This window comes from Mirounga angustirostris, unplaced genomic scaffold (assembly GCF_029215605.1).
Source record: "Mirounga angustirostris isolate CCGP_5_RB_7025 unplaced genomic scaffold, mMirAng1.0.hap1 SCAF_9, whole genome shotgun sequence".
Taxonomy (NCBI): Eukaryota; Metazoa; Chordata; class Mammalia; order Carnivora; family Phocidae; genus Mirounga; species Mirounga angustirostris.
The window spans coordinates 111,215,727-111,238,762 of NW_026991717.1; the positions used below are offsets into that span (position 1 = coordinate 111,215,727).

General features: G+C 49.3%; 1 protein-coding gene across 2 annotated transcripts; it reads right to left on the bottom strand.

The window, feature by feature from the left end:
• Window positions 1-743: 743 nt before the first annotated feature.
• Window positions 744-22,539, bottom strand: PLEK2 (pleckstrin 2). Of its 2 annotated transcripts, XM_045901054.3 has the most exons (9): window positions 22,071-22,520; window positions 12,793-12,957; window positions 8,764-8,945; window positions 6,999-7,090; window positions 6,534-6,721; window positions 6,198-6,299; window positions 4,791-4,874; window positions 3,744-3,822; window positions 744-3,043 (listed from the first exon to the last, which is right to left on the bottom strand). In XM_045901054.3, the coding sequence occupies exons 1-9, from the start codon at window positions 22,110-22,112 to the stop codon at window positions 2,916-2,918; spliced, it is 1,062 nt and encodes a 353-aa protein (XP_045757010.1). In that variant the 5' UTR covers window positions 22,113-22,520; the 3' UTR covers window positions 744-2,915. The 2 variants fall into 2 exon arrangements, with proteins under 2 accessions (XP_045757010.1, XP_064427269.1); XM_064571199.1 differs by lacking the exon at window positions 4,791-4,874 and having other exon boundaries at window positions 22,071-22,539.
• Between the last annotated feature and the right edge of the window lie 497 nt (window positions 22,540-23,036).

The following is a 23,036-nucleotide window of genomic DNA, read 5'->3' on the forward strand; positions in this document are numbered from 1 at the left end:
AAGCTGCTTTCCCTGAGTTTATAATTCAGGGTGGTAAAGTTTTTTGTTTTCTTTCGTTTTTAAAGATGCTGCTGCTTTAGTTATTTAGAGTATCGTTGCCCAACTTGATTTTTTTTTCCCCCATTAACATATTCACTAGGTGCCACCTAGAGCTTCAGCTCTTTATAACGAATAGGGATCTGATTAAACACTATTGAAATAATTTTTTGACATTTCCATCATTTTTGTGTTTAAGAGCTAATTGTTTAAAAGGTATATGAATCTAAAGGTAAATAAATAATAAAAGTAAATAGATTTCATAGATAACACATGGTTTGAAGTTACAGCTACGTTAGCCAGGGTGTAAAAAGTGTTGAGTTACTTTGGTCTTTTTCATAGATTTAATCTCTTAGGATACTTGAGGTACTAGATTTATTTTATTAATTATTCCTAAGAATAGCTATTTAAATACTTAAAAGATTAAACCTAACCCACCTTAATTGATTGAGTACTAGACTTAATTCAGTATTAAAGGGACTGGAAAATAGAAGTGTGTGGGTGAGACAGTTTATGCCATATTTGGTTTGCCCCTCTTTAAGCAGCCTCTACTAGCTTTTTAAATCCACGAGTATAACCTCATGTGACTATTGCCGCGAGGTAGCCATGATCGCTAGTACATGCCATACTGGGAATATTTAGACGAGGATTTAGGTGTACTCAAAATTGGCACATGATTTTCATTTTGGTCTTTTTGAGGAGTCAGAAAACAAGTCTATAAAGCTTGTGGCATCAAGAATGTCCTCAATATATAACAGGTGCTCCTTAAATGTTTGTTGTAGGCAGGGGAATTGAATTTAACTTCCACTTTGTTTCCTGAATTTTTTACACTTCCAGGCATAACCGTTGAGAAATACTGGTGACCTCCATGGTGAGTGATTTTTATCCCATGCAAGCCTTTTGCTCAGTTCCACAACAGTTTTGCAAAATTTATGACCCTTCCCAGAGAAAAGATTAATACCTCACTGACACCATGAAGGAGAGACCTAATTAAACTTAAAGCATACATACCTGCTGACCTAAAAATACCACTTTCAAATATGAGGACAGGCTACACACCCAGCTCCAAGTAACCTGAGGAACAGATTGACAAAGACAACTGACCAGTTTATCCAAATCTCGGATCACCATACGAAGACTTTTCATTAAAAATTGACAATTTCATCTCCCCATTCTGCCTGTGCGTTAAAGCGGTTATCAACTCATACAGCTGAAAATCAGCAATAGTTCAGGTCTCGTTTAATCGTAACTGAAAGTCAAAAGTAGCTGAGAAAAAAATGGGAACATTTTCATTTGCTGTGTTTTATAGCAAAACAAGACAACCAGTATGTACATGGGTAATACTCATTTAGTGAGAACCTACAGAGACACGCTAGGCATTGCGGTTATTACTCAGCTGCCATCCTTTCAAACACTCTTGACCTAGTACTTTTGTGTGAAGAACCATTAAATTAAAATGGTTTGGGATTTTTTAAAAATCCAAGTACTAGTACTTTGGCAAGAGTTGCCTCAAGGTGATGGCCATCTACTTTTTCAACACACACAGATTCTGATAGCCCTATACAGAACAGGGTGCCGTTGTGCCAATTTGGGAGTCAAGCCATCACACCAAATGCAGTTTAATTTAGGTAAACACCTGTTGATATTCAAAGAGCAATAAAGAAATAATTCCAGGGACATTAGACCTTGGTGAAATGCCAAATGGAAAATGGTGCTTTAAAAGGCAGTCTCTTACAATGTAAGGAATAAAATAAAACCTCATTAGCTTGGAATTCCTGATCGTGCAGGTTAGGTATTCTAGACAAGATTAAGAGGAGACAGTTCACACTATTTAAAAGGAAAATTTTTTTCCTTAAGCACTTTGGAAGTATCTACTCCCCATAAATGTAAGTTACATATCTATTCATTAAAGGAAGTCAAAGCACTTGTACTTGGCAAGAATGCTGGCAGTAGCTTGTGCCAGATTACTGTATAAACTTGAAAGTAATAAAAATGTTTTTAAAGATATTGTATGATACAGACTTTTCACTACTTCAGATTAACCTCCCAACTGGTGAAGCTTCTTGGTACCTATATGTCTCAGTTAATGTTCACTTTAAAACCAAAATCTCATTCCCTAATTATTTTACCGTTTACATCTTTCTCTGTCCTTTAGCTGCTCCTGCTGTGCGTCTTTCTGAATTGCCATTTTTCATAGAAATGCTGTAGTTTTACTCTTTGTTGTATTTGTGACTAATCTCCAACTGAGTCCATGATTTCTGTAGTGTATACTTATGCAGGCTTATTTTTCAAAGCAAAACAATGTTCACAATTTTGCCACTATCCCCATTTTAATATGAAGCAATGTCTTAGTGACAGAGATCACTTGAGATGTTTTCATAATCTTCCATAATAATTTGACTAGCCTCAAGCATGAAAAACCTTTGAAAACTATAAAAACTTCACACAGGAATTCTAATAGCTAGAAATGTGTCAGTTTTTATTAATTCCAGAGAAGGAGTTAGTTTTTGACAGCATTTCAGAGAAAGCCAACATGAGACTAGTGTTTTATTTAGTATTACAATATGGCTAGTTAGTGTTACAACAGGGAAACCTACTTTGGTGCTGGAGGAATGGCTAGCTGTGAGGATGGGTGAAAGTCAAGATGCTGATGCCTAACGGCGGTCCTAGCATTTCCAGGCTGTTAACAGGAAGGTGGGGAAGGAAATAGCACCACTGCCGATTGTGAGCGAAGGAACTCCAGTCTCACTGCAAAGCCGTACAAAATATCCAAAGAAGCTAAAAGTCTTAACACACTCTCATTCTGCAGGAAATCCTGTCTGTACCATCTGGTAGGAGGGAGGAATCCTGCCTTGTTCCTTTGGGAACACATTTCCTTGTCACGTTAGCTTTTTGATAGCTTCAATCCACTCCGTTCGCTCAGCCTTGCTGCTGGCCTGGATATAATAGTGTGTGTCATCCTTGGTAATCACTTTGAAGAGATTCCCCTGGACATTCCCTTTAACCCCTAGACAGAAGAAAAATTTGTGAGTATCTGTGTCTGCTTTCAGCTAGAAGTCAAACTGAGCCACAAACAAAAATACACACGAAGTATTTCTTAAATACCGATGTATGTGGTTAGGGAATCCCACCAGATGCCCACTTTCCTCTTTTCCTCCTTTCCACTCCCCATCCCTCCGTTGTGCCCTCTTGGCCTGCTGCCTACACTAACCACAGATCTACAGTTCCATTCACGTCCAAGAATCCAGAATGTTTATGTTAAAAGTAGGCACAGATTTGGGACTTGACTTTAACTTGTTTAGCTTCTTTGAACCTCAGTTTCCACATCCATAAAATGGGAATAATACTGTCTTAGCTGGCTATTGTGAAATTAGTGTGCTAATAGATACTAACGTGTGTTGCTAAGCCTTAAACACTGTGTAGGCTGCTATTCTTAGGTGGAAGCTTATCTGCCAGTAAGCACAGAAACTGAGGGGAAAGGATACCAGAGACAAGTATTATTTCGTTGCGTTGTTAAAACACTGAGAAGACCCCACACGCCCTTTTTCCTCATTCTGAAATTGGCTCTAAAACTCGGGCTATTCATCGTCTCACTGAGACCATCTCACTGAGCCCCCGTCGCTCAGTCCATCGGCAGAGTGCCACTGAGAGAGCGACCGGCGGGGAGCACCCCGAGGCCTGCAGGCCGGCCCGGAGCTGCACCTTACCAGTGGGAACGCCGTTATCCTCCAGAGCAGACACGAGTGAGCCACGAAGAGAAAACCCACCCACTGGCCGGTTCTCCTCCTGCAGCAGAAAGAATTCCTGATGAGGCATAGTGTTAATGCACAAAAGGGAGAAAGGAGTTGCCCTGTTGCCTGAAACCACCCTGAGGCCAGCTGACGAAGTCGGTGAGAGTCATCTGTAATAGATGAGGCCGAATTTGGACATCACGTGGCCACGTTACATGCACCATAAGGAAGTCTGCGCTTCGTTTCACTGCCAACAGCCTGCAGGGCCACACTCCTCCCTGGCCCCACGGCCCTCCCTGTCGTCTGCCAGGGTCCCAGAGGGCTCCTTCTCACTCCTTAGGGCGGGGATTCTTGACAAGCTTGGTGAGGGAGGAACTGCCCACTCTTCAATATTTCAAAAACTGAATGAAAATCATACATCTACCAAGACAAGGCTGGACAGGCCAGCTCAAAGACCATTTATCTTTGGTTTTGACTGGAATTCGATCAACTCATCATGCAATAATACTTATTTTCTGAAACTCAGAGTAGCAATTCTTTGATCAGTTAGAATCAAATCATAATCATAGAATCAAATCATTACTAATCACAATTAGTAAATTATGGCTTAAACAGTACATGATAAAAGAAACTTTCCACAACATCAGTGGGGACAACGGGTTGAGGGGCAGAATTCATGGGATCTCCGCACAGAAAGGGGTGAAGAGGCCTGGGGAGCACCAGTTAGGAGTCTCCTTTAGCCCACCCCACCTTCCCCAGCCCCACAAAGAGCTTTGGAGAAACTAAAAGATGCTTTCCTCTCAGAATAATGATAACCCTCCGCACAGGCAACAGCGTGCTGAGAGAAAGAAATGATCAGACCGCTGAGTGTGGCTTGGATTGTGGGAGGAAAGGCATAGAGCACAGCGGAAGTGAGGGCAGGGATGCTGGGAGGAAGGAAGCAAGTGCCAGCTGCCCGCTGGACTTGGGAGCCAAGTGTCTGAAGCCTCACACCCGGGTGCCAAGTGGACGTGCGGCACTCACTTTGGAAGGGTCATAGTAATGCAGGAAAGCCGGATCCTTCCTCAGAACAAAGCGCCGCACCTTCCAGTTTTTCCTCTTGTGCCCCTAAGGCAAAGAAAGGGTTCAAGGCTCATCTGTGACAGCTCTGTCCCTTCCTCCCACTTCCGTGCATCAAAGCTTGCTACAGTGGACTACTTTCTGGAAGGAGTCTGCTGGAGACCCAAGGATTGCAGTGACGCCGACCTCCCTGCTCAGAGACACTTGAGCAAAAACACTTGTCACAGTTAGTTGAGTTGACAGAACCAAAGAGGGTCAACACAGAAGGGAAAGGGGAGCATCACCCAGACCCTGGTCAGGGTGTAAGGAGGACAGGGAGGCAGCAGGTGTCCACTGGATCAAGAGCTCACAGGCAAACTGGAACCCGAGGGCACCAGCTTTTAAGTATCAAAAGCAGCCCTGCAGCTGCATATGGATATATGCGCACACGTCGGCAGTAAAACCACTTCAACGTTCTGCCTCAGAAAAAGGAGGGAATGACCGCGTCTATGTTAAAATCTGTGCGGGGCGCCTGGGTGGCTCAGTTGTTAAGCATCTGCCTTCGGCTCAGGTCATGACCCCAGGGTCCTGGGATCGAGCCCCGCATCGGGCTCCTGCTCGGCGGGAAGCCTGCTGCTCCCTCTCCCACTCCCCCTGCTTGTGTTCCCTCTCTCGCTGTGTCTCTCTCTGTCAAATAAATAAATAAAATCTTTAAAAAAAAAAAAATCTAAATGTGTGAGACATTGATGTGTATGACTGTCTTTGGCTTCACCCCCAAGATCACAACGCTTCCTTGGCCCTCCAGCCTGGAGCCTCCGGAGTCCCTCCCACACGGTCCTCGCGGTCTGCCAGGCACCGGCTACGCCCGCTCACTAGACTCCCGGGCCTGGGAGGCGGGGCCCCGGGGGGAGAGTCAGCAGCAGTGACCACAGGCAGTTTTTAAACACTGACATGACACCACAGAACGTCACCTTCAACCTACTGAAGTGAGTGGACAAAAGACTTATATTTTGTTCAGCAAGTGTACGAGGGAGGCGTGCAGCGTGCACAGAAGGCCGAGAGCCCAGGAAGCATCAGGGAGCCGAAGGCCGACACGAGCAGAACGCCAGCCGGCAAGCCACGCTCTCGGGGACGGGTGCGTGCGGCGGCTAGTGCCGCGGACACGGTTTCTCGGGACTGGGATGGTGACTCGTGTGCGCGTCTCCCCTGAGCCCTGGGACTGTGTGTGTGTGTGAGAGAGAGAGAGAGGGCATGTCCGTGCCTCTTGATCTGCTCTCTGCGGCTGCCGCTTTAGCAGGTTCTGCTGGTATCGAGCGCCCGCCTCTGGCACTCTGGGCCCTTCCCCCCCTCTGGGGGCCTCTGTCCATCTCCCCCGCTCCGAGGCAGGCGTACCTGCTTGGCCAGATAGCCTTGTTTCACCACTGTGCCACTTAACTCCACAGTGCTGAGACTAATGTCTTCCTTGGAGCTTATCTTCTTCTTGTGGCTCTCAGCCTAGCGGGAAGGAAAGAACGAGGATTCGGTTACCAAAAAAGTCCCCGTTCCAGGCTCTGGGGGCTACCACAGGGGAAAGGAAAATCCTCGATACAGAAACCTCACTCCACCTGGGGGGAAAGAGGGTCCCCCAACCCTAGGCCTCTCGCCCATGACTGTGCACCCCCAGCCCTCACTCTGTTACCTCCTCCTTCCTCTGCCCCAGTGGCAAGAGGAACTCCCTCCCTAACTTACAAAAGTGTACAGGGCCGTGGAGTCATCCAGGAACTGCTCGGCCAGGTCTCCAGAGCGAATGGCTCCCATGCTTCGGACACCTACCGGCCTCAGGAAGTTCTCCTCCATGAGCATGGAGGCCAGGGTCACGGCCTCCAGACGGTTGGCAGAAAAGCTGTTGGAGATGAGCCAGTCCACCAGGGAGGAGCCTGCATTGGGGCAAGGGCAGCACCAGTCAGACGACAAGCTACAGACTAGCCTCCCTGGGGGTATTTGGCTGTGACCTCATTGACCTTAACCTTCTGGGCAGCCTTGGGCTCTACCCAAGAGCAGACCCAGGGCCACACCCACACGTGGCCATCTCAGACCAGCCCGATGGCCGTAGGCCGCTCTACCCTCAACACAGGAGGGCAAGCATGGCCGAGTCACGGGTCACTGTGGTCCAGTTTCCACCGCCTGCCCCAGCCCCCAAGAGGGGAGGCTCACCTATGAAGGTCTTTTTGTAGGTGCTTCCCTGCTCCATGTTGGGGCTTGGCCGGATTCCACTGCTGCTGTCGTGCATCTTGTCCACGATGCGACTACAGGAAGGCAAAGGAGAGGGGACCCTCATCGCAGCAACACCATGAGGGAGGGGTCAAGGGTATAAAGCAAGGGCAACCGGTGTGATACGCGTCACAAAGGTGGGGGGGTATTCCATGATGCATTGGAACTGGAGAGGTAGGATTTTCAGATGTTTCATTTCTTCTGCTTGTCTAAAGGCTCTATATGAGACAGGTATTACTTTTGTAGCAAAATTAAACAGCTGTGACTTTTAATTTTAGAGCAAAAGAACATACAATAATGATTCTCTATGATCTACATAAAATGTGACCTCCAGCTACTTCTCAGAGTCACCTGTCACTTGAGCCCACTCCTTCCCACCTGCTACTGCCCCCGCCCCGCTCCTGCCCCTCCCCCGCTGTTCCTGTTCCCCCCCCCCGCCGCGCTGCTCCTGCCCCCCCCCCCCCCGCTGCTCCTGCCCTGCCTCCTGCCCCGTGCTGCTCTGCCCCAGTGCTGCTCCTGCCCCCCCCGCGCTGCTCCTGCCCCCCACGCTGCTCCTGCCCCCCCCGCGCTGCTCCTGCCCCCCCACGCTGCTCCTGCCCCGCCTCCTGCCCCCCGCTGCTCCTGCCCCCCCCAGCTGCTCCTCCCCCCCGCGCTGCTCCTGCCCCCCCCCGCTGCTCCTGCCCCGTGCTGCTCTGCCCCATGCTGCTCCTGCCCCCGCGCTGCTCCTGCCCCCCCCCGCCCCCGAGCTGCTCCTCACCCCCGTGCTGCTCCTGCCCCCCCACGCTGCTCCTGCCCCCGCGCTGTTCCTGCCCCCCCCCCGCGCTGCTACTTCCCCCCCACGCTGCTCCTGCCCCCCCCCCCGCTGCTCCTGCCCCCGAGCTGCTCCTGCCCCCCCTCCCCGCCGCGCTGCTCCTGCCCACCCCCCACTGCTCCTGCCCCCGCGCTGCTCCCCCATCCCCCGCGGCTCACCATGGTCTAACAGCACCCTTGCTGCACAATCAAGATTTCAGCGCGGCATGGAGCTCTCTGCAAGCCCAGAAAAGGACTGGCCATGTCTTTGATGGGCGCAGCAGTTCTGCTACCTGGGAGTTTCAGGGGCCTTGTCTGCAGAGGTAACCCTCTCCAGGATGGAATTCCTTTCATACTTCCCTACTTCAGAGGGCTGCCTCCACCAATGACCCGCTTTCTGTTCTGTGAAGATGATTCCTGCCACCCATGGAGGATCTTTTCTCATTTCCTACCTTCGTCCTTGAGTTGGAAAGCCCCCGAGATGAGATCTGAGGTATTCCCGGTTGCATCTCCTGAGCACCTTGTGCAGCGAAGCGCATGCAGTCGGCGCTCTCTAACTGCTGCCTGAAGGAATGGCTGGACGAGGAACCTCACAGAGCAAGAATACAGCTGCTACCTGAACACATTGCTCTTGCCAGCAGGCTGCAAAAAAGCCCGGGGACGTGGCGAGTGGAGATCCCTGGGGGGCTGTGACGGAGCCCTGGGCACCCTGGCTGAAACTGAGGGAGGGTCTCAAGACACTGAGGGGGGCAAAAGCAGCAGAGGTCCCAAGAGGTCAGAGAGGAGCGGGGCAGGTGGGTAGGGCCTAAAGGCCCTGAAGCACCGTGCTGTACTGGACAGGCCTGTGCGGCGACCTCGAGGCCCCCTCCCCATGTCGCACAGACGTGCAGGGCGGGGGGCGGGGGGGCTAGGCACTCACTGCAGGCTGATGTGAGGGGGCAGCTTGAAGGAGTTTTTCAGGATGTGGAGCTGCTGGACCTTCCCCGGCTGCCCGGCATGAATAGCCCCTGTTATCTCAAAGGCCCAGGCGTCCCTCTCTTCTCGGGAACAGGCCTCCAGGAAGTACTCGGTGGATGTTTGAGTCTTCAGCTTAATGAGGAGCTGCAGGAAGAGAGAGCCGGTCAGACCAGCACTCAGAGGCCTAGCGGGCAAGAGAATGGTGGTGGGGCAGCAAAGATGACAGGGCCACAGCAACCCGGGACACACAGGTCCAGCAGCTGCCGAATGCCCAGCCCCTCAGCCACATCCCAGTGGGTGGTCTTCAAAGATCCCCTTGCACACCTCAAGCCACAGGGAGCTCTTGGCCTCCTAAGGTAAGCTTTCCCTCCTGCACAGACTATATAGCGTAGGGACTGCTTCCTGGGCACTTTGCGTCCCTGCTTCTGATTCTGCCTTCGAGAACCACACAGACTAACCTTACCTCCCACGACAGCCCCTGGGCTGAAGTGGGAAATGCACTGGCTTTCAAGTCAGACCGATCTGAATGCAAATCCCAGCTCTGCCACTTACCTGTGGACGCTTGGGCACATTAAGGGACCCCACCGGGCCTTTCTTCATCTGTCAGATGGGGATATGAACCCCTACCTCGGAGGCACTGTTCCTTACGCTCCCTTCCGTGCTCGTCTTTAGTCTAAGCATCCCCAGTCTTTCACACACTTCTCATAGGGTATGGTTTAAACTCTTAACCAGCTCATGCTCTGCTACACGTTCTGCAGTTGGTCAACATTCTCAGAAGCTCTGACCCATAGAACGGAACCAGCTGCTCCGGGAAAGCTCTGAGGGATGCGGGGTGCACGGGGCCTGCAGCCCAAGCTCACACTGGCGGCCTGGTAGACTAGCTCCGTGCAGTCAGCCGAGTCATTCTGAGGTAGGCCGCATCTCCTCCATTCCCTAAATGTGCATTGAGGAGTTTTTTTTTACCATTGTGGGATTTGGATGCTGACCCTATTAAATGTCATCTGAGTGGACTGGGCCTACCACTTCTGTTGTAAAACAGAGGCATTCTTTTTTTTTTTTTAAGATTTTATTTATTTATTTGACAGAGAGAGAGCGCACACACAAGCAGGGAGAGCGGCAGGCAGAGGGAGAAGCAAACTTCCCGCTGAGCAGGGAGCCCGATGCAGGGCTCCATCCCAGGACCCCGGGATCATGACCTGAGCTGAAGGCAGACACTTAACCAACTGAGCCACTGGGGCAGCCCAGAGGCATTCTTTCATTCCCATTCTGGTTTCCAATGTATTAGCTCCCAACTTGCTTCGCTTACAAACTTAACATCCCTCCTCTCAACTAACAGCAAAAGCGGTGCTAAGACAAGGCTGGCTCACAGTCCCAAAGAATACCATGAATCTGTTCCTCTGAGTTAACACTGACTCGCTCATCAGCATTGTGGGAGAACAAATTCAACCAGCTCCCCATACCTGCACTATCAGTGGGCAGTCAACATTTTAATGAAAGAATTTCAGGAGAGACTATAAAATTCCATGTGAAATCCAGGCATACTCTTCTATAGCTTCCCTAATTTAAAATATATATATATATACACACACACACATATACACATATATATGCTTTATAACTTGTTCTTAGTGAACCTATGGGCTCCTCTTGACCTCTTCCAGCTCAAGGACTCATGAACTAGGCAGATGACAATCTGGGAATTAACATGAAGCTCACAACTCCAGTTAGCAAATTTAACTTGTGTCCTTTTTTGGAAGTTTTTCCATATCTAGCCAATTCAACCAGCACTTTCGCTTTCTACTGTTCCTTAAAGAGTATTAAGGGGCATTGGGTCAACAAGTTAACCTGCAAGTTCTGGGGTGTAATTTATGGAGAACTAGAGCCTTAAATTCACTTAGAAAATTAGGGTGTTTTCTCTTAAAATCATCTCACTTATCTGTAAATTTGTTTTCTTTCTTAAACATTAATTCAGTGGCTCAGTCGTTGAGCATCTGCCTTCGGCTCGGGTCGTGATCCTGGGGTCCTGGGATCGAGCCCCGCATCGGGCTCCCTGCTTGGCAGGGAGCCTGCTTCTCCCTCTCCCACTCCTCCTGCTTGTTCCCTCTCTCTCTGTCTCTGTCGGATAGATAAATAAAATCTTAAAAAGAAAAAAAACAAACAAACATTAATTCAGCAAACATTTGTTAATCGTCTGCTATGTGTCCAGACACCGTGTTTGGTCTTCCGATGCAATAAGGAGGAAGGTGCAGCCCCAGTCTGCCCAGGCTGGGCATTCTCTAGCAGCCCTACCTCCACCCAGCAGAACACTACTTGTCCTTCTTCATCATCAGCCCGTGCAGGTTGGCAGTGGGTAACTGTAGAAGGGCATTTCCTTTTTGCAGCCTCCTAGGCTGGAATGACCCTCACCACCTCCCTCTCCTTTGCCCTCAACATCCAGTCAACCATGTCTTATGGACATTTCATTCATAATGTTTTCTTGTGTTCCCCCTACTTTTTGCCTTATTTCATGCCTCATTATTTTAATAGCTCTCTTTTTTTTCTTGAGAAAGATTCAAAACTACAAAAGAGTATAGTGGTTAACATAACAAATACCAGGAAACCCACCACCCAGAAAGGATGGTCATGAATATTTTCTTATACTTGGAAGGCTTGTCAATCAGTCTAAAAGAGTCAAAGAAGAAAAACATGGTAGGGACGCCTGGGTGGCTCAGTTGTTTAAGTGGCTGCCTTTGGCTCAGGTCATGATCCCAGGGTCCTGGGATTGAGTCCCACATCAGGCTCCCTGCTCAGCTTCTCCCTCTGCCTCTGCTCCCTCCTGCTCGTGCTCTCTCTCCGACAAATAAATAAAATAAAACCTTAAAAAAAAAACAAACATGGTAATAAAGAAGAAAATGGTGGGGCGCCTGGCTGGCTCAGTTGGTGGAGCATGTAACTCTTGATCTCAGGGTTGTGATTTCGAGCCCCACATAGAGAATACTTAATAAAAAAGAAAAAGAGAAAGAAGAAAATGTAAGATCCCTTCTTTATGGATCTAGTAACTTATTAGGAACAGAACGCAGTTCTTCACTTTAGTCCTCCTAAGAGCATTTTTACCGGTCCACTCTCTCACTCAGAACCTTCGATGGCTCCCCATTTCCTCCATGTGGCCCCAGCCAATCTCCCACTGCTCCCTGGGTGAACATTCCCCTCTGGCCACACGGGCCATTGTTATCTCCAAATCGATCTCTCCCCTCATTTTTACACTTTTCCACCTGCCCATAACGTCTGCCTTTCTCCTCTTTCAGATCTTTGCCAAATCTCTATTCCTCCCAATGCTGTACCTGACTCAGCCTCTAATTACATCTTCCTTCTCTTCGGGAATACAGTGTTCTCTACAGCTAATCATGTTTGTGCCAACATTTGGAATTCTGAATGTTTTTCATTTAACCACTTGCTTTCATAATAAGATTAATAATTCAAGGAGAAACAGTCTAACCATTTTCTTCCTTGACTCCTCCAAGCCTAGCAAATTTCTTGGCACATAATGGGCCCTCAAAAACGATTCATTCAGATACCTTTTTGACGGTGGGGTTGAAACTGCACCTGACTTTTGGAACATGTACCCCCTCAGGGGATAAAAGCCACTATATTAAATTCCAAGGTAGCAATAATTGCGTCCATTTATGTAGCGCGCCTCCTAGTCAACAAAGTGCTTTGACAGACCATCACCTTCTGTCATGATCCTCACCACAGCTATCTCTCATGATCCCCAACATAATCACAGGAGATAGCGAGGTGTCATTATTCTACCCCATTTCGTAGATGAGGAACTAAGGCTCAGAGAGGTTCAACTACTTGCCCAAGGTCACACACCTGGTACACAGTGCATCAGGACTTGAATTTAGGTTTTTCAATGATAACTCAGCTCTTCACCCACATTACTCTCACCAAAGAGGCCAGAGCTGGGAGGGTCTGAGGCAGGGGGAGCCGGGAAGTAGGGGCCTTCACTTACCGGTCGGTTTTCATACTCCAGGCAGGGGCAGGTGATAGTGCAGCCATCCAGAAGGATCCGACCCTTGGGAGGGGTCACCTTCCGACCCCCCTCAAGCTTGTAGTACAGCAACGTGTTTTGCCGAAGGATGAACCATCGTGCCTTCCAGTTGTGGACAATGTGACCCTGAGGATGGACAGGAGAGCCCAGCAGTGAGGTGGCTGAGGGGACCAAAGAGGGGGACAGCATTATCTGTTTTTAAAAAAACCTCATTTTATTTTTTTAATTTTAAAATAATTTCAATTCAGAGGCATCTGGGTGGCTCAGTCAGTTAAGCGTCTTCCTTCGGCTCAGGTCATGATCTCAGGGTCCTGGGATTGAGACCTGCATCACGCTCCCTACTCAGTGGAGAGTCTGCTTCTCCCTCTCCCTCTGCCTCCTCCCCACCCTGCTCATGCTCTGTCTCTATTTCTCTCTCTCTCTCAAATAAATAAATAAAATCTTTAAAAAAATAAAATAATTTCAATTCAGAAAAAAGCTGAAGAATAGTATTAAAGAACTTTTTTACAGAATCATTTAAGAGTAAACTTTTAACATGATGTTCCATCACTTCTGAATATTTTATTGTGTATCTCCTACAAAAAAGGGAGGGGAAATATTTCCAACATAACCACGATGCAACCATCAACATCAGGAAATTTCCATTAATATGTTATTTTCATCGATTCCACAACCCCCATCCAAGTTTCACCAATTGCCCCAATAATGTCCTTAATAGCCAAAGGATCCAGTTCAAAAATCATACCTTTTATTTTCATTTTCATGAAAAAAGTGTTATCTGTCTGGATCTCCTTGTCATCTCTTTTGAGTATGTAACAAAGACCTTTGGCATTGACCTTCTAGTTCCCAGTTGGCCTTTTTTGTGATTATAAACCTTGAAAGAAATTGTGAAGTCCCAGAAGAGAGAGTCCTACCACTAGGAGACAGTCATTGCTAACACTTTGTGTTTTCTTATAGTCTTTTTTTCTCTTTGTTTTTACTTTCTGGTTTTTAAAAAAACCAGGACCATGTTACCTATAGTTTTATTATCTAGTTTTTGTTTTGTTTAGCTTTGCTGAGCATCTTCTCACACCAATATGTTTCTTTAAAACATTTTTTTTTTTTAAGATTTTATTTATTTGACAGAGAGAGACACAGCAAAAGAGGGAACACAAGTAGGGGAAGCAGGCTTCCCGCGGAGCAGGGAGCCCGATGTGGGGCTCGATCCCAGGACCCTGGGATCATGACCTGAGCCGAAGGCAGATGCTTAGCCGACTGAGACACCCAGGTGCCCCTAAAGAGCCTTTTTCTAAAACAGAGCAACAGATGAGGGAATGTCTACTGAGGAATTAGAAAGGAATGGGTTTAGTACACACTCATTAAAGCCACTTTCCTGGCATATTTCCCAGAGCAGAGCCCAATAAGGACTGGATTCTACCTAAGAGAGATGCACTTTATCTGAATCAGAGACCATTTCCCCCATTCATGCCTTTCCTTACATTTCCTAAAATTTACTTATTTCAGAGTCTCCCTGAGTTCTCACACCTGTGGTATTGGAATAGCTCAGTGTGTACTGAGTGCTGTTAGGGGAACCAAAAGGTGTAGAAGGAGTTGACAGAGTGAGCACTGGGCTGTGAATTTTACATTTTGCTCTTCCCACTGTCCCGTACTTAGGATCGACATGTAACATGACGGTTAACAGAGGTCCTTGATGTGGGTAGACATGTTTAAAGAAACAAAAAAAGATTTGGCTCTGGCTACTCAGCGGCGGGGGGTCTCTACTGCTCTCCACGTGGCCCAGACTCGGGTCCTCTTTCTAGATCGCCCCTACTGAGGGGCTCCTGGAGCAGCATTAGCAGTAAATTGCTGGCTCAAAAGCTTGTGTATGGGGAGAAGGCAATCCTAGTGGATGGAATGGGGGCAGGTGTGAGGTGGAGAAGGCACGAGGGCAAAATAATCTTAAACCTTAAAACATAGGTGTTACAGGCTAAATTACGTCCGCCCTCACGCACACACATTCATATATTAAAGCCCTAACTCCCAGTATTGACTGTATGTGGAGATAGGGCTTTAAAGAGGTGATTAGGTTGAAATGAGGCCATTAAGGGGGCCCTAACCCAATCTGCCTGGGGTCCTTATAAGAAAAGGACCCTTAGACACACAGAGAGACAGCGGGGAGGCCTATGCACAGAGGAAAGACCGTGCGAGCACCCAGCACGAAGTCGCCCATCTGCGAGCGGAGGACAGAGGCCTCAGAAGAAGCCAAACCTGCTGACAGCTGGACTCGTACCCTAGATTCCAAAACCGTGAGAAAACAAATCTCTGTTGAAGCTGTCTTGTCTGTGGTATTTTTGTTCCGGCAGCTCTAGCAAACTAAAACAACAGGGAGAGGAGAAATGGGGCTTAGAGATATCACAGAGAAAACTGTCACCAACAGATGTTGAACAGGACAAGCCAATATGGAGATTCTGTACTTTCCTGGACAAAATGCTACATCTCCCAGAATCCCTGGCACGAAGGCAACAGGTGGGTGACCAGGTCGCTGCCACTCTCTGGCACGGGGAACTGATACATATCTGGCAGCAACAGGGGGAAACCGGAATTTGGGGCAAGAACAGTGTTGGAAGAACAGGTCTTCTGACACCAGTCCCCAGAGCTATCAGGGACAAACGGCAAATAACGTCAGCAGTGATGTTTCCACTAGAAATGTCTGGTGGTGCTGTTGGGTATTTTTGTCTGGCTACATCGTCCCTAGCTATATAGCATCCCAGCCAGGTTCACTGGCCCTCCCAAATATTCCTGAGTTACTTAATAATTAATATTCCTCCATGAAATCCCCTTCTGTTCAGACTCACTAGAGTGGAATGTGTTTATGAGCAACTGCGGATCCTGACAGCAAAGGAGAAAGGTCTGCAGAGAAAGGCTGATGAGAAAGGACTGACTGTGTAAGTAGAAATCCTGAAGCAGCTGGCAACCCTCATAAAAAATGTTCAAGTTCTTTGACCCAATAATTCCACTTCCGAGGATGTGTGCTGAGTAAATTGTCTAGGATATGGAAGAGGTTTTATGTATTGAGACACTTTGAATCATTGCTTATGATAAAATAATGCAAAATATTCTAACGGTGTAACAACACTGTGCCCACTGTGGCCGTAGAGGAGGGATTCCAATCCTAACAGACGGCAGGAAAGGTCACTGGTGGAACCCTCAAGGTCAAACGCAGCAGCCTGAGCCTACCAAGAATCACAGCGCCCATGGTCTTCGACATAGGCAAAGCACTTTTACTTACATTTTTTCGTATGATACCTAAAAATAATTCTAGTAGTTATTTTAGAAAATTTCTGAAGGGATACCTCAGGAAAGTTGATGGTTATCATCTCTAAGGACTAAGACTGGATACAGGGCAACAAGAATGAAAACTTATTTTTCAATTTACAGCCTTGAGTACTTTTCTAGTTTTTTTTTAAATAATAAGCATGTATTATTTTTGTAATGGAAAATGAATTGAAATTCAAATAGGCAAAAATCCTGATGAGCTGACTAGGGAAATCATTATCAATTCATTCAACAATCAATGGCTAACGACTACTTCAGCAAGCACTGTGCTAGCAGCAGGGAGACAAAGATGAACAAGATTCTGACCTAAGACAGTGGGAGAGACAGACAGTGATGCCAGCCAGTGTGGTAAGTTCTAGGACAGACGATTGGTGGGGTCCCCCAGGATCCCCACCTCCTGATACTACACCCTTGTATAGTTTCTTCCCACAATGTCCAAGGGTTGCTCTGTGTGACCAAGAGAATATGGCAGAGGGATGATTTGTCAGTTGACATTAGGTTATAAAAGACCCTGTAGCTTCAGTTTTGGGGACTCTCTCTCTCTCTGACCATGTATTCCGGGGAAAGCTAGCTGCCACATCATGACCAGCCCCTACAGAGAGGAGAGGAACCCAGGCCACCAGCCAGCAGCCATGTGAGTGAGTTTGCAGTTGGATCCTCCGGTCAGCCAAGCCTCCAGGAGACTGCCACACTGGGCAACATTTTGGCTGGAACCTCATGAGACTTGAATCTTGCAGCTAAGATGTTCCTGAATACGTGCCCCTCAGAAACCACGTGAGATAATAAGTGTTTATTGTCTTAAGATGTTAAGCTTTGGGGGGCACCTGGGTGGCTCAGTTGGTTAAGCGACTGCCTTCGGCTCAGGTCATGATCCTGGAGTCCCGGGATCGAGTCCCGCATCGGGCTCCCTGCTCAGCAGGGGGTCTGCTTCTCCCTCTGACCCTCCCCCATCTCATTCTCTCTCTGTCTCTCATTCTCTCTCTCAAATAAATGAATAAAATGTTTAAAAAAAAAAAAAGACGTTAAGCTTTGGGTTGATTATTACAGAACAACAGAGAAGTAAAACAGGTCCTGATGCAAACCCCAAGAAGCAGCTCTGCTGATGGAGGAAGCTCCAAGGAGGCTGAGTGGGCTGACAAAGGCTCCCGGAAGGGCTGATGTTAGGGCTGAGTCTGGAAGGCTGAGTGGAGTTGGCCAGGTCAGGAAGGCAGGGAAGGGAGAGCTTGAGCCACTTCCACTTGTGAGAAACTCCACGTGGTTCTATCTGGCTTTGGCTCAGAGGCCTGTGGGCAAAGGACAGGGGAAGTGACGCGGGTCCAGGGGGCTTCAGGTTCCATGCTGCAAAGTTCGATCTTTATACTGTGGCCAGAGGGGAGTCCCTGAAGACTCTTAACTAGGACAACGAAAAGCTTGGGTTCTCATGTTTAGAAGATCACCATGACCACACTGTGGCAGAAGGGCTGAATGAAGCGGGCCAGACTGCAGCAGGCACCTCAGCTGGAGGTTGCAGTAACATCCACCAAATGGGAAGGAGAGCACGATTATCCCTGGGCTACAGATAAACACGTCATGCTCAGAGGAAATAAGGAACTGGTTCAAAGTCAGCAAGTAAAGGGGGTCAGAGGCCAAAACCACAGTGGTACAGCTGAAAAATATGCCAGGCCTCCTCTAACCGGGCAGTTTCCTCCCTCTCCAGGCTCCTTGTCTGCAAGTAGCTGGCTGGGGCCAGAGGCCCGCTGGACCACAAGCGGCTTAGGGTCCCCAGAACCTCTTTAGGGGGAAGGAGGAGAGTCCATAAGGTAGGACAGCACCTCCACAGTTGGGCTTAAGAGTCATGGAATGTTACAGCTGGAGAGACCCTTTGAAAAAGTCCATAGTACTCCCTAACTTTAATGATGAGGAAACTAAGGTCCAGAAAGTTCTTGCCCAAGACCCTACAACCCCAAAGAAGCAGACATGGTACTTGTTATGGATTGAATTATGTGCCCCCAAAAGGTATGTTGAATTCTTTTTTTTTTTTTTTTTTTAAAGATTTTATTTATTTATTTGACAGAGAGATAGAGAGCACAAGTAGGCAGAGTGGCAGGCAGACGGAGAGGGAGAAGCAGGCTCTCCACCGAGCAGGGAGCCGGATACGGGGCTCAATCCCAGGACCCCAGGATCATGACCCGAGCCGAAGGCAGCCGCCCAACTGACTGAGCCACCCAGGCGCCCCGGTATGTTGAATTCTTAACCCCTGGTACCTACAAATGTGATCTCATTTGGAAATGGGGTCTTTGCAGATGTGATCAGGATAAGATGAAGTCATCCTGGATTAGGATGGCCCTAATACTAACGGTGTCCTTATATGAAGAGGAGAATTTGGACACTGAGACACACAGGGAGAAGATCATCATGTGACCATGGAGGCAGACATTGGAGTGGTGTATCCACAAGCCAGGGAATGCCGTGGATTGCCTGTGTCAGATGATGGCTATATATATATATAGGTCTCTGCCCCCCATTCCTGGCTCAGAGCTCCTGAAACCCTTGCAATTTCCTGGGTGCTAGCAGCATTTTTTGTTCTCATGAGGTGACTCTGGGTAGGCTCCTGGATGAAGGCTGGTCACCATAAAGAACACGCCACAATTAGAAGCTTGATTCTCTTGAGAGGGGAGAAGGGCTGAAAATGGAGTTAATGATCAATCACACCTCTGTGATGAAGACTCCATAAAATCCCAAAAGTATGGGGTTCAGAGACCTTCTGGGTTGGTGCATACATGGAGGTACTGAGACTGGCATGCCCGGAGAGCACACAGAAGCTCCATGCTCCTTCCCACATACCTTGCCCTACACAGCTTTTCCAACTGCCTGTTCATCTGTATCATTTATCGAAGCCTTTATTAAACTGGCAAATGTAAGTAAGTGTTTCCCTGAGTTCTGTGAGCCGCTGCTGCAAACTAATTGAAATGGTCATTGGAACATCCAAACAGTTATCCAAACAATTAGTCCATTTGTCAGAAGCACAAGTGAACCCGGGCTTGTGACTAGTGTCTGAAGTATGGGTACAGTGGGGTGGGGGGGTGGGGGGCAGTCCTGGGGGACTGATCCCTTGACCTGTGGGATGTGACGCCATCTCCAGGTAGATAGTGTCAGAACTGAGTTAAAGACATGCCGCTGGTGCCACCGAGAATTGCCTGGTGTGGGGAAAAACCTCCACACATTCGGTAAAAGTAAAGGAGACTCACAGGATAAAGAAATAACAATAGGGAGGAACAAAGTTTTTCCCTATAGGGAAAGGAAGAATCTGGGTTTTTCTTTTACAGCTTGTAAATACCAAAGCAAAAGAGGCAAGGGAGGACTCTCCCCATAGGCTTCAGAGGAAGGATGGCCCTGCCAACACCTTGATTTCAGACTTCTAGCCTGCAGAACTCCTTCTAGATTTTTTTCTTCTATGCCTATTTTTTCCTAATGCCTTGTATATTTTTACTCTTTGGGTTATCATATTATAAGCATTTAAAACATCTGCATAAGCATACTTAGTCATTTATTTGTGGAGACATATAGGTAGTTTCCAGTTTTTTCACTATAAAAATAACACTTTGAGGGCGCTGGGTGGCTCAGTCGTTAGGCGTCTGCCTTCGGCTCAGGTCATGATCCCGGGTCCTGGGATTGAGCCCTGCATGGGGCTCCCTGCTTGGCGGGAAGCCTGCTTCTCCCTCTCCCTCACTTATGTTCCCTCTCTCACTGTGTCTCTGTCAAATAAATAAATAAATAATCTTAAAAACAAAAAAAACCACTTTGTTCATAAAGCTTTAACGGTATTTCCTTGGGTTTGAGTCCGACAAAGGAAATTTTTAGGCCAAAGCGTGTTAACATTGCCATGTCATTTTCTAAGAGTGTCATCGGAGGTGTGAGCCAGCAGCAAGGCCTGAAGGGCCTCAGCGTCTTCTTAAAGGAAGAGCAATCTTGCCTGTGCTGATCCCACTTCCTTCCCCCTCACCCTCCTTTAAAGCCAGGCCAAGTGAGTGCCCTGCATTTGCCTGGAGCTTTGCTTCTTTCGTGTCTGGGCGGGAGTGAGAGCCAAATCCATCATGCCCCTGCCCGTCTCCTGCTTCACCCTCACCGGTGATGACTGTTTGTACTCTGGGCTTCCAGCTCAGGTCCTGCCCCACCCCCGGGGCTGTAAAACCTCCTAAATGTATGGAATCCTACGGCCATAGCCCTGCAACTTCTCCAGGGGACACAGAGCTGCTGTTGCCCCCCAGGAGGAAAGGGGTTAAGGGGGAGAGAAAGCTGAGATGGATCCGTAGGCGGGAACAGTGAGCAGGGTCCCCCCCCGCCCCCCCAGGGCCAGGTCCCTCACCTGGAAGGAAAGGGTGCGGCTTCCCCTGGCCTCGGGGTCAGCCTCCACACTCCCGTCTTTGGAATGAGCTTTCCCCATGTCAGCCAGGCCCGTGCTGTGGGCTTTGGGGGCTAGCCCTGTTGACTGTCCTCACTTCCCTGTACCCCGGACTCCCTAAGCCAGTCACCCAGGACTGGGCAGCCATCCTGAAGAGAACTCATGTCCTTCCTTCCCTGTGGCCTTCCCTGACTCTCATGGAGGCGGTGGCGGGAATCTTGTGAGGTAACCCCAGCGACAGCGGGAGGCCCCTACCAGATAGCCCCAGCTGTCTGGACAATCAACAATGCCCACCAACCCCCCTGCCCAGGTCACACTCTCCCTCTCACCTCAGGAGCTGCAGGAAAGTGGGAGGCTGCAGAAGCCCTCCCACAGGTTGTCTCTCTGAGACAAACCGGGAGGGACAGGCTATCGCTCTAACCACCGTGGCTTGGAATTTGGTACCTGCTCCCTGACCCTTGATCCGGCATCAGCCTCCCACTATGCCTTCCTGCTTCCAGTTTTGAGCAAACACACCCGCCCTCCTATATCAAATAATGTGCAACACAACCTGGCTACATTACCTACTCACCCGAAAGCGATTGGAGACTTCGGGGCTACTCTGGCCTCCACGGGAGGTAATGCCAGGGGGAGCCCCTTCATCCCTCTTCATCCATCTCCCTCCCAAAGCTATAATCTCAGTAGAAGAGCCAAAAGGCTCATCCCCAGATTTTATGCTCTGCTGGTATGTTAGTACAAACCCTTAGGGTCAACATCAATGTTGAAAGAACTATAAAAAACCGAACCTCCTCTTGCTGCTGCTCTTTGGTTCGTTTTCCACCTTGATCTGTGTGTTCTGTGTTTGTCTGGACTCTTGCTAGCTGAGGGAAAGGCCACGTGGGCCGTGGGCAAGGACTGAGGATGGAGGTTGGGTCCCAGTTGTTATTAGTCCTGGGGCTCGGGGCAAGCGGTCTCATCTGTCATTCAGTGATAACAACACCCACCCTGCGGTGGACAGATCAAGGCTTGGAGTCAACCTCAGTGGGTTTGCACCTGCTCCATCACCCACGAGCTCCCAGATCCTGAGCAAACTGCTTAATTCACCTCCTTGAACTTTGTTTCTCCTTTGGGGAGAGGGAGGAATGCGGTGCTCCACGTGCGGGGCGGCTGGGGGACCGCGGAACACCGTAAGTGCCTAGCAGCCTGGGCTGCCTCCTGGCCCGGGGGCTACCGTGGAGAGTGCGGGAGATGGTGCCCAGATGGGCGCTGCGAGCCCCAGAGCACACCTACGTGAGCAAATTGACGTATGGTCGTCCCCACATCTTAGTAAGTTGTTTTAACTAAGATGTCCGCCTCAGGAGCCGCCCCCCACCCCGTACCACCGGCCAAGCGGGATCTCCTCCTTGCCTGTGCCCCGGCCGCTCCGTTCACCCGAAGCCGCCCCCGCCCTCCGCCCCCGGCCCGCCGAGCCCGCTGTCGGGCGCGGGCTGGGGACCCGGCTCCGGGAGCCGCCGCCCGCCGCTGGCCGCCGGGCCAGTGTCCGGAGAGGCTCCGGCGCGCTCACCCTCTTGACGAGGAAGCCCTCCTTGAGCACGCCGTCCTCCATGTCGCCGCGCGCGCCCGCCGGGCCTGCGGGCGCTCCAGGTGCGCTCACCGCGCTCCTCCCGCGCCTCCCGCGCCCGCTGCGCGCAGGAAGCGCCTCCGAAGCGGCGCCTCCCTGGCCCGCGTCCAGAGCCCGAGGCCGCGGGGCCTCCCGGGCAGGAAGTCACGCCAGGTCGGGGTTTCTGACGCGGTTGCCCCCGCGAAGGTGCGCTAGGGTCCGCGGCTAGGCCTCCGGGTACAGAGTGTGCCGGCTCTCAGCGTCCCGCCCTGGCGGAGCCTCCGGGAGCCTTCCCGGCCCCGCGCTCTCCGACCGGGCGGGGTGCCCCATCCAGGTGCCCCCAGCACGCTCGGCGCCCGTCTTCGCCCGCCCCCAGCCTTAACCAGCTGCCTGCCTGGCCCTTGAGTAATATTTACGGAATTAAACGGAGCTGAGGATTTTCAAGAATTCGGAGTCATCCCCGAGCTCAGTGGAAATGCGGGTGGGAGACTGGATGCGGTGGAACCAGGCTAGGAACTTTATCCTGGCCTCTGGTGGGGATACAGAGCGAAGTTCCCATTCGCAAAAAAAAGGTCACAGGTTTAAAGGAGCAGGCACAGATTGCCTCCAAAATACACCCTCCCACCCTCCAGCCCCCCTAAAAAAGCTAGAGATGGAGAGATTCCATCATTAGAGGCAAAATTTAAGGGAACGCAAGGAACTCAGTAATCTAGATAAATTATATTTTAACTCAATATTTTTTAAAATAAAAAATGCCAAAAATCCGGGATGAACAAAATACCAAAATTTTAAATGAGGACAAACAATTGGAGCATGAAACAAAAGGAAACATAGTAATACTAATTCTAATCCATATTCAGCTTGTTCATTGTTTGCACTGTGTGTGAAGGGCCCCCTTAGGACTGTTCACCAGGATGGGGAAAGGCCCCA

Bases quoted from the DNA above. Each gene is read 5' to 3' on its own strand.
- PLEK2 (XM_045901054.3), bottom strand. From the start codon at position 22,112: ATGGAGGACGGCGTGCTCAAGGAGGGCTTCCTCGTCAAGAGG. The intron at 12,958-22,070 runs GTGAGCGCGCCG...GTCCATCCTCAG, and splicing joins AGGGCTTCCTCGTCAAGAGG to GGTCACATTGTCCACAACTG. The intron at 7,091-8,763 runs GTGAGTGCCTAG...GCCTTCCTGTAG, and splicing joins CCCCCTCACATCAGCCTGCA to TCGCATCGTGGACAAGATGC.